Here is an 11,779-nt window from a genome sequence, read left to right as displayed (position 1 = left end):
AAGGAATAATCAGTGCCATTGTGGTGTAGTGATATCCATGTTAGAATTTAAACAAGTTACTTATTTTTACTTTTCTTATTATCGGTTATGTCACAGTATAACTTTACCCTTTTCGTCTGTAAAAACTAAAGGGACAGTATTAACTCTGACTATGACAAAGCACTGATGATGAAGATTCACTCCACAAACTCTAAACGCTATGAGCTATAACTATAAATCAGATATAAGATTGTTAAAATACTTTAAGCTTGAATTGGTTACATTTCTTCTGTCTTAAAAATGTCTGGCCTATTGTAATTTTTTTATTAGCATTTTGCAGATATATTACATGCTAAGAATTTTTTGTTTTTCTGTTTGTAGCCCCCCCCCCCTTTTTTTTTTGCTGTTGGGCAAATGAATGCCATCGCAGTTGCATCAATCTGCCAGCAGGTGGAGACAAGGAGCCGATAATAAATACGAAAAAAGTAAATATATATATATATTTGCCCATTTTGCAAATAGATGAATTATTAAGAAAAAAAATTGTTTAGTATATAGCCTTCTTTTCTGTTGGGCAGAAAAATGAACGTTTCTGCAGTTACATCGATCTGCCAGTAGGTGGAGACAAAGAGCCACGCACAAAGCAGTGGATTTTGTGCTTGCGATTTAGAAGTGAGGTTTGTAACGGAGACTTTTGTTGCCTAGACTGACAGAGGAACCGCAGAAAGACAGACAGACATACAGACCGCCTCAATAGGCAGGACTCGGGTAGGGAAAAAGGGTGGGTCGATAGATATGACGGTGTAAAACTGTGTACGGTGTGTTTTAACGCCCCACATCAGGACTGCGCAACGCAAATGAATGGAGGCAGGAGGCGCGTAGAAAAGTGTAACAAACTTGATGAAAACTTACTTTAAAGAAGACACGACTCTGGCTTTGACATGGATTGGACCGGTACCTTTGAGACAACTCTATGGAAAACTGATACCTAATCGTTTTTTGGAGTTTGCGGCTATATTTTAACGATCAACAGATGCTTTAGAGGACGCAGATCATTCCCAGATTATTCCCAGATCCCACAGGAGGAGTGGAGCTCTGTTTAGGAAACACAGGACCGGCTCTGGGATGTGAGCGTCAGGCTGGACTGGATGTACTGGGAAATCAGAGAGGATCTTAAACTCCAAATAAATCTTTTATTATTATTTATTATTATTTAAGCTGTGGATGTTCTAGCAGAGGTGTATTTCAGCCATGGGGAATTTGGAAAGTGTGGATGGACAATGTGAGATGAAGCATCACATCATGCCGTTAAAGGTGCCAATGCCGGAGCCTGCTGAGCTGGAGGAGCGTTTTGCTCTAGTTCTGGTGAGCACACACACACACACACACACACACACACACACACACACACACACACACACACACACACACACACACACACACACATGCACACACACACTCTCACACTTTCACACACACTCTCACACTTTCACACACATACACATACTCTCACACACACATACACACACTCTCACACACACTTTTGGGCACTTTAAATTAAATTTGTAAAAATAAATGCTATGTTTTTTTTTTCTTTAATAGGGATTAATCAGAAGTCCCTACAGGGTCATAATATTCCTATATTCTTGTCCCTCTGGTCACCACCAAGATAGAAATAAAACATACCCAGACATTCTCACTGCTCATTCAACTGTTCTTGGTTCTGGGCCGTAGTGTTCAGTATACTGTTTGGTTATTGTATTATTGGTTAGCCTTGCACCTTGGGGTTGGGGTTTGGTTCCTGTCCTCTCTTGTCTGCGCAGAGCCTGCATGTTCTCCCTGTGCTTCGGGGGTTTCCACAGAGTACTCCGGTTTTCTCCACTAGCTCTAAAATTGTCTGTAGTGTGTGAGTGTATTTGTAATTGTGCCCTGTGATGTGTTGCCATGCCGTCCCAGGAGTCTCCTGTGTTAAGTTTAAGGTGTCGCATGACCCTGTGTAGGATAAGCGGTGCAGAAAATGGATGGATGGACGGATGGCTAGATGGCAAAAAGACATACTGAAGACTCTTGAAGAAAAGCGATAGGTTCTCTGGTGTGATGAGACCAAAAGTAAACTTTGTAGCTTTGGTACATGTTTATGTTTGTCAACATGACACCAGTTCCAACTGTGAAGCATGGTGGTGGTAGTGCTGACACTCAACAGCATGACAAACAGCATCAACGCAGCTGAGTGCACTGCTCATGATGACAGTTTCTGTAGGTGGTCTGATGAGTCAGATTTATTTTCTGGTGTTTTTCTTTCAATTGCTCTGAATTCCCCCCTTTTTTATCTAGAGCTTTGGCTTGATGCCATTCTCATAACCCTGACCTGTTTGTTGTAAGGATAGTTGCTGTGCGTAATCGCATCTGCCACATGCTGTAAACTCTGTAAATGTTAAGCATGAGGGCAGGTTAGTTTCACCATGTCGTACCAATTCATTAGTGGCTTTTTAATGTGACACCAATAATTCATGTGTAAAAAAATTTGTCCGTGTCCTGAATAAAGAGCCCCGACTCTGACTTTTTCTTGTCACAGTTCTAAAGTTTTCCACCACTCTCGGTCCGACAGAGCGCCACATTTTCTGAATTCCCCTAAAACTCCTACGCAGAAAGGGAGCTCTTGAAAGACCAAACTTAATAAAGATATAGATATAAGGGAAAGGGAGAGAGAGGGAGAGAGAGAGAAAGCCAGAGAGAGGGAGAAAGAGAGAGAAAGCCAGAAAGAGGGAGAGAGAGAAAGCCTGAGAGAGGGAGAGAGAGAGGGAGAGAGAGAGAGAGAGAGAGAGACAGCAAAAGAGAGAGAGAAACAGAGAGAGGGAAAGAAAAAGAGAGAGATGGAGAGACGATGAATAGAATGGAGATGAGTAGAAAAGGTGAGAAAACTATTTATAGACTTCGAAAGAGAAAAAAAAAACTCTCACCTCCCTCCCTCCTCTCTCTCTCCCTCCCTCTCTCTCTCTCTCTCTCTCTCCTTCCCTCTTTCCCTTTTTCTCTCTCTCTCTCTCTTTATGGTCAGCATTCACATGTTGTAATGTTATTATGCCTTTAGTGTATGTTTGTGTGCAGTACTTCTGTTACACTGCTATTAGTCACAGTCACTGATACCCAACAACTGAGAGAGAGAAAGAGACTAGAGTATAGAATGGGCTCTCTGTCTGTCTGTCTGTCTGTCTGTCTGTCTCTCTCTCTCTCTCTCTCTCTCTCTCTCTCGCTCTCTCTCTCTCTCTCCACACACAGTGAGTTGTTGGTGTGATATATCAGTGACTGTGACTAATAACAGTGTAAGACTGCACACAAACGTACACTAAAGGTGTAATAATCATACATAACGACGTGTGAACGCTGACCTATGTGAAAAAAACTGCTGAAGTTAAATCTGCGCACTAATACACAGGCCAGAATCATACACTAAAAGTGAGCCGACGTGAAAGTCATGGTCTCTGCAGTCCTACAGTGTAAAGTGACGCTGATGCCATCGATGCTGATGTGTGGTTTAGTTCCCTGAACCGCTCCTGTTGCACTATGTGTCTTGTGTATGCTGATCCTGAACAGTCCTGCAGTCCTGTTTTCTCCCTTAGAACGATAATTTCACACAATTACACAAAGTATAACTGGAAATGCAAGGCGTTCCCCTGCGTCCGAAAGAAACCGTATAATGACAACACTGTAATCTTCGCTCGGCTCATGTCCGTCTTCCTCAGCAGCAGATCGTCATTGTTTCGTTCGCTCGTGGTGGCGTTGTGTGTTTGTTACTCGATTGGCTCTAGAGCTCCTCTGATGATGACGTCTGGAGCTTCAAATTCACAGGAAACAATACATGATGGGTCACGTCGGGGCAAAGAAAGGCATCAAAAAGTGCTCAGGAGAGGAAGGATCCGCGCCTCGGCCCTGATTACAGTTCATTGTGTGTTTTTGGTGTGTCCCTGTCGCCAACACACACTCTGACTGTTTTTTGTCTGTACTGTCAGTTTCCACCCTTTTTACCCTTTAATGAATGCGTTATTTTATGTCCACAAGTCTGATATGAAATGAGTCAGGATTCTGTTGGCTTTCAATGTGAGATGGTTTTTTTCTCGGTTGGGAAAACATTACACAGAGTTTTAGTGGTTTACGAGATTTTCTTTCATGTGTCAATTTTTTTTTTTATGATTTTACTTTAAAATCTACATGAGGCAAATATTGTAAATGTAATCATGAATAATGAGATGAGTAAAGAGTTTAAAAATAAGTTTTAACTTGTAGGGGTTAAGTAATCGTTGTTATTATAAGCAGTGGCAGCCTGCCAGGAAATGATGTCCAAGTGTCTTCATGTTGCCCATAAAGATGTGTGTGTGCGGTTTGGGGATACTGTCTGTCATCTCTCAGACAGCAAACAGCAGTCTGTTATGATGTCATGGCCACAGTGTAGTAATACCTATAAACTTAACAGGAAGCTAACTGTTTCTCTGTAAGTGTGTGTGGTGGGGTGTGTGTCTGTGTGTGTGTGTGTGTGTGTTGGGGTGTGTGTTTTGTGGACATACGTGTGTGTGTGAGTTTTGTGCACATGCGTGTGTATGTATGTGTTTTATGCACATATGTGTATGTGTGTATGTGTTTTATGCACGTGTTTTATGCACATATGTGTATGTATGTGTGTGTTTTATGCACATATGTGTGTGTATGTGTGTGTTTTATGCACATATGTGTGTGTATGTGTGTGTTTTATGCACATATGTGTGTGTATGTGTGTGTTTTATGCACATATGTGTGTGTATGTGTGTTTTATGCACATATATGTGTGTATGTGTTTTATGCACATATGTGAATGTGTGTTTTATGCACATATGTGAATGTGTGTTTTATGCACATATGTGTGTATGTGTTTTATGCACATGCGTGTGTGTGTGTTTTGCACATGCATGTGTATATGTGTGTTTTATGCACATATGTGTGTGTTTTATGCACATATATGTGTGTATGTGTGTGTTTTATGCACATATGTGTGTGTATGTGTGTTTTATGCATATATGTGTATGTATGTGTGTGTTTTATGCACATATGTGTGTGTATGTGTGTGTTTTATGCACATATGTGTGTGTATGTGTGTTTTATGCACATATGTATGTGTATATGTGTTTTAAGCACATGTGTGTATGTGTGTTTTATGCACATATGTGTGTGTATATGTGTGTGTTTTATGCACATATGTGTGTGTATGTGTGTGTTTTATGCACATATGTGTGTGTGTGTGTGTTTTATGCACATATGTGTGTGTATGTGCGTTTTATGCACATGTGTGTGTATGTGTGTTTTATGCACATATGTGTATGTATGTGTGTGTGTGTGTTTTATGCACATATGTGTGTATGTGTGTTTTTATGCACATATGTGTGTGTATGTGTTTTATGCACATATGTGTATGTATGTGTGTGTTTTATGCATATATGTGTGTGTATGTGTGTGTTTTATGCACATATTTGTGTGTATGTGTGTGTTTTATGCACATATTTGTGTGTATGTGTGTTTTATGCACATGTGTATGTATGTGTGTGTTTTATGCATATATTTGTGTGTATGTGTGTGTTTTATGCACATATTTGTGTGTATGTGTGTTTTATGCACATATGTGTATGTATGTGTGTGTTTTATGCACATATTTGTGTGTATGTGTGTGTTTTATGCACATATTTGTGTGTATGTGTGTGTTTTATGCACATATTTGTGTGTATGTGTGTTTTATGCACATATTTGTGTGTATGTGTGTGTTTTATGCACATATTTGTGTGTATGTGTGTTTTATGCACATATGTGTGTGTATGTGTGTGTTTTATGCACATATTTGTGTGTATGTGTGTTTTATGCACATATTTGTTTGTATGTGTGTTTTATGCACATATGTGTGTGTATGTGTGTGTTTTATGCACATATTTGTGTGTATGTGTGTTTTATGCACATATGTGTGTGTATGTGTGTGTTTTATGCACATATGTGTATGTATGTGTGTGTTTTATGCACATATTTGTGTGTATGTGTGTTTTATGCACATATTTGTGTGTATGTGTTTTATGCACATATTTGTGTGTATGTGTGTGTTTTATGCATATATGTGTATGTGTGTTTTATGCACATATGTGTGTATGTGTGTGTTTTATGCGCATATGTGTATGTATGTGTGTGTTTTATGCATATATGTGTATGTGTGTTTTATGCACATATGTGTATGTATGTGTGTGTTTTATGCACATATGTGTGTGTATGTGTGTGTTTTATGCACATATGTGTGTGTATGTGTGTGTTTTATGCACATATGTGTGTGTATGTGTGTGTTTTATGCACATATGTGTGTCTATGTGAGTTTTATGCACATGCTTGTGTGTGTGTTGTGCACATGCGTGTGTGTGTACGTGTTTTAAGCACATACAGTATGTGTGTGTATGTGTGTTTCATGCACATGTGCGTGTTTGTGGGTATGTGTGTGTGTGTGAGAGTGTGTGTGTGGGCTGGGGTTTAGGCTGCTGGGTTTTATCAGACTCCTGCATGCACTTCTCTTATAAAGCTCCCAGGTTCAGTGTAAGACTGCACATGTGCTTTCTGCACCGTTTCCCCTCCTTTCAGTCCTGCCTGATTGTTCCTCAACTCAGTGTGTTTTGTTCGCTCTCTTTCTTTCTTGTGGGAGGAAATTACATTACAGTGCTCCCACAATTCAGCTGTGCATTCAGTGTACAGGTTCTGGAGGATTAATAAGGAGTCTGAATGTTCTGTTATTAGACGTTGTAGTGTAAGAAACCGTGTCTCCTGTATGATCCGTGATATCTACGGTCCGGCTCATGATTAAAGCTTTTATGTAATGTACATGACAACATGACAGCCTGGGAAAAACCGTCACACAGTCAAAACTTTAATACTAATTATAGTCCTGAAACCTACACACTTCCTTGACGTGAATGTTTCCTTTTTTGCATGTATCCTGTCACACGTTTTTCCCCTAAAAGTGAAAAAGAAGAACAAAAGGTGAAAAGGGTTTTATTTTCTGTCACATAGCTGTTCGGCAGCTCGATTATTCACCGTGTAAGGAAAACAGTCTTTTAGACATCTTAAACCAGACTGTATTTCAAACGTGCGTTTTTCCTTTTCTCAGATTTTCCTTTTTCTAATTTGTTCCTGCCGATTCCTACGCAGCAGCCAGCTCTCCTTTGTCATGCAGCAGCTACCGGGTAGAGAAACAAAGCAAAGGGATGTCTGCCCTCTTCCTTATACATTACTGTAGCTCACAGTTGGCTGGTGTGGCTGTGATTGACAGGAGAAACAGAGGATTTCATCCCTCCTGCCTCGACGGTGGTCATTTGTACTCCCCGTACGCAGACGGCCGTGGCGTTATCAGAACTTTCACCATTGTTTTGGTGACTTTTTTTCATTGTATGGATGGATGGATGGATAGGCAGAAAAACTCAAGTCCAGACATTTTGGCTTGTTTTTATAGAACTGAGTCTCTGCGTTTTCCCCCCAGACAGTAACACATACATTATGGTGATTATAATGAATGAATATAATGATATGCATTATCAGGACAAGCAGACATCTGTACTACAAAGTACTTCTGAGGTTTTGGGGGCGTGGCTTATGTCTGCTTTAGGGGTCACCTTTGGGCAGTGGTTCAGATTGTTAAGGCTCTGGGTTGTTGATCAGAAGATCGGGGTTTAAGCCCCAGTACAGACAAATTGCTATTGTTGGGCCCCTGAAGAGGCCCTTAACCCTCCCTGCTCCAGGGGTCATATCATTGCTGACCCCAAATTTGGGATGTGTAAAGAAAGAATTTCGCTGTATATGTGCTAAATGTGGCTTCTTCATCTTATAGAACCATTTCAAGGTTCAACTGAATCCCGATTCTGAACCGGAATCCCTGACGATTCCTTTAAACGGGAAAACCCCTTTACGCATTTCGCAGTTGTCCGCTATTTGCTCCAGAAGTTTCCAGCGTCTGAACGTAATCATTTCCAAATCGGAGGGAATGTGACGCAGAGCTGATATACAGGAACGTTTCCTCTACAGTATGCAGCCACAATTCTATTAGCAGTGTAACGTGATCTATTAGGCTTTACTCACTTAGTACTTATTCCATGATGGTGATGGTGGTGGTGGTGGTGGTAGTGGTGGTGGATGGGGAATCTCGTTGTGCCACCTTCTGCAAAAGGCGGTTTTGTCGTTGCTCCTGAACCTAAAGCATACAGAGGTAAAGCATATTAAGGTAGTGTGTGGACACCACTGCGTTTGGTCGATGCGTTGCTTCTTTCCATATTCCTGCCATTTCTCCATGAACCCGAACAAAGCTCTGTTCCATATAGTCCTCCAGTCTGCGGAAGGTTGGAATAACATACTCATAAGCGATACAGTATGGACTGGAACTTATTACTCCCTCTGGCTTGCATGCGTCTGAAGCCGGAGTGGGGGATCGGTGTTTTCAGCTAAACTTCTCCATATGAGAACGAAGCTGGAGGCAGTGGTACAGTTTTGCAGAGATGGTGTATGTGTATGTGTGTGTGTGTGTGTGTGTGTGTGTGTGTGTGTGTGTGTGTGTGTGCGTGCACACGTAATATCCTCTTTCAAAGTGCCCCCGCTTGCAGATTCCTGTGGTCTGCTCTCACCAGAGAACTTTAGAGAGGGAAAAGTTTTCCAGTCTTTCTGAGCTGGCAGCCTGCCACAGCACCATGCCTTAATGACTTTACCAATACACACATCACACACTTTATTTTTAGCTTTTTCTTTTTCTTTTTGCATCGATCTGATTATGTTTTTAGCTTTATAAGTATTCTAAATTTGGCTTTGCTGTTTACTCCCGAGGTAGAAGGAAGAAAAAAGGAAGAGTTTGTTAACCTTTGTCACGTTGACCGTGTAAACAAAGAGCTCGTGGCCGCAAACGAGGCTGTTTGAGGACTTTCCATGCAATGATAAAATCTGTCCGAATATTATTTCGGATATCCAGCATTTACTGTAGCATCATTTTATCATCACCGACGCAAAGATCTGTGTGAGTCTAGCATTAATCCATCCTATTTTTTTTAATCGTTTTGGGGAAACTCCGCCCCTTTTTGGCTCTTCTCGTTAGACATTCAAAACATTCAAATTTTAAAGTTTTCACTTTTTCTTATTTCAGCAGCTTTTAATTTGCAAATTATTCAGCGATCCGTGGCAGGACTTCATAGTCAGGTCACGACTGAGTGAAGATACAGAATGATGTCAGTGTTCTAAATTTGTTTTGACTTTCTCTTTGTTTGACACTTTATTAGGAACAGGTGTAATTATATTAGAGTTTTAGAGCAATTGTGTGTGTGTGTGTGTGTGTGTGTGTGTGTGTGTGTGTGTGTGTGTGTGTGTGTGTGTGTGTGTGTGTGTGTGTGTGTGTGTATAGGTGTGTGTGTGTGTGTGTGTGTGTATGTGTAAATCACTCTGGAATGCATATGCCCCGAGTCAAGCCGACAGAGTCACAACCTCCAGCCTTTTTCGCTTGTCCCCTTGACCCCCATGACACCGCTGGAGTCACACTGTTACATAGATGCCACTCAGCTGGAACCAATGCCGTTAGGCCTGAAGCTCTGTTTATAGCATGTCAGGGTCAGATCTGCCTAGTCAGTGTGGTTGGGTGTGTCTTTGTGTGTGTACACTTCTACAAGCAGTAGGTGGGGTAAATAAATAAGTAAATAAGATCCTTCTTTATTAGTTTGTTATGCCAGTAAACAGAGCTGTAGGAGGCAACATGTGTGTCTGCTCAATAATACCAGTTAGCCAGCATCCTCTTATTTCACACATACAGTACATACACACACACATACACACACGCGCGCTGTTTATGTTTGAGCGTGGAAGGTCTTTGAGCATGGCGCCATGCTAAGCTCAGGTGTTAAGGCACTGCCTGGGTTTAACTGCATGAGTAAAGCTTAGTGTTTCAGCGAGGTCTTTTTTTTCTTGTTTCTACATCTAATACATGAGTCTCAGCTAGTCTTTACTGTTAGGAGGTAAAATTCTATGTTGTTGCACAATAGCAATACTACACATTTTTTTCATAGGACTGTCTTAGACACAACATGACCTGTATTCTGGGTTTGAGATTTATTTATGATTCTGAAAAATGGAGAATCAGGTATCATGGTCATAGGGAAGCATTTCTAATAATAATAAAAAACATTTGGATGAGTAATACAGTTCTGTCAGATTTGTATCTGCTGTGTTTATTCGTTAACTTCCCACATTCAAGACCTTCTCGGGTTCTTTGTAACTCTTTGCGTTAGTGTGTCTGTTGTTATTGAACAGGACTGGACAAAAAAGTAGCTCCAGATTTTCATACCGGGGATATTTGTTTTGAACCCTTAGACGAGCACGATATATGAAATCATGCAGATATATGATCCCTGAGCTCTAGTTAACGTTCACATCAGATGTCACATCAGAATTGAGAGAAAGTGCGATCTTTGTGCCTGTGATCTCGATTTGAATTTCAGAAATCGGAGATTTCAGATTTTATGGTCAGAAAAAAAAAAATTCTACAGTGGAAATGTGTTTATAAAAGAGAGACTGCGGTAATCAGGTAATCAGTCCTTACAACCGTGTTGAGCAGAAAAGGATCTCAGAACACACAAGAAGTCAAACCTTGAGGTAGAAAGGCTACACCAGCAGGAATCTGAGGCTAGACAGGGGTTTAATGTGCTACGCTGCTGTGAACTGTTCCTAATAAAATGGACTCTCAATAGGTTTGAGCAAAAACTCAACAAGCTGACTGATTGCTACTAATATGGTTATTGGATTGCTTCAGGAGAAGTAGAGCATAAAAGGAGGAATGGTTGTGAGTGTGTGTGTGTGTGTGTGTGTGTGTGTGTGTGTGTGTGTGTGTGTGTGCCAGTGCAGCTGTGTTCAGTCTACTCAGTGCACAGCTTTCCTCCTCAGCACAATAGCAGCTCTGTCAGAGTGTTGTTTTAAAACCTGGGCCTCATCCTCTCCGAGTCCTTTGTGCTGCACTCGCTCACAGGACCGGCTGCAAGCTCTTAATGGCCCGGCAGATAAGCGCACGCTGATTTACACACACCCCGAGAAAACGGCTCTCGCCGGACATGCCATGAGTGATCTCCTTGTCACGATGATTTAAGTTTTCCTCGCTTCTGTGCAATACCGTGATTATGTAATACCGAATGTCCGCTTCGTTCTTTCTTCCCTTTGCTACTCGGTGTTCGCTGCCGTCATCGTCCTCTCTCTGAAAGCGTGCTCATCCTGTCAGAGATTGATGTGTTGCTTTCCACAGACACTGTGGGCTTCCTGTAGCAGTCATACACACAAAAAAGAGACATGAGATGCTAGTACCAGGAGACACGGTGGATTTGAATAAATAGTAAAATATGCTTGTTCGCCATAGCCATTGTGCTTTAACGTGTGTGTGTGTGTGTGTGTGTGTGTGTTCATTTTCGATAGACCGGACGGTCCTGTGGTACGTACATTCCTGGCAAGCTTTGTGTGTATCTGTCGAAGACTTGCTGCCTGCTTGTCTCCTGTAAACCTGCCCGAAGAAACAAACAGGACATCCTCGGTGTCTAGAATAGTGCCTGATTCATCAGCGATTGTACAGTAGTAGCACTCTGCTTACGTTTGTTTTGAGGTACTTTGCTTTCCTAAGACACGTGTGGTTCTGTCACGTATCAGACATCCCAAAATAGGCACAATTTTAAACTCTGTCTGTTTTCAGGTACCCAATATGTCTTAGCTTCACTCGGTGTTCGAATATTTCTGATACTGATACTGA

The 11,779-nt window shown here is 41.3% G+C and overlaps 1 protein-coding gene across 7 annotated transcripts in view; it reads left to right on the top strand.

The window, feature by feature from the left end:
• The first annotated feature begins 708 nt into the window (after positions 1–708).
• The window catches only part of fmnl3 (formin-like 3), a 49,661-nt gene continuing 38,590 nt past the window's right edge, over positions 709–11,779 (top strand). For 3 of the 7 annotated variants that reach the window (XM_027144535.2, XM_027144537.2, XM_027144536.2), the window contains exon 1: positions 709–1,344. In XM_027144535.2, coding sequence (XP_027000336.1) covers positions 1,231–1,344 — 114 coding nt within the window. In that variant the 5' untranslated portion in view covers positions 709–1,230. Of the gene's footprint in view, positions 1,345–11,508; positions 11,636–11,779 lie in introns of those variants that run through there. The other 4 variants (XR_003440383.2, XM_027144534.2, XM_027144541.2 and 1 more) reach the window with 3 other exon arrangements.

Source organism: Tachysurus fulvidraco, chromosome 23, assembly GCF_022655615.1.
Source record: "Tachysurus fulvidraco isolate hzauxx_2018 chromosome 23, HZAU_PFXX_2.0, whole genome shotgun sequence".
Lineage (NCBI taxonomy): Eukaryota > Metazoa > Chordata > Actinopteri > Siluriformes > Bagridae > Tachysurus > Tachysurus fulvidraco.
This window is presented reverse-complemented; position numbering and strand designations above follow the sequence as displayed.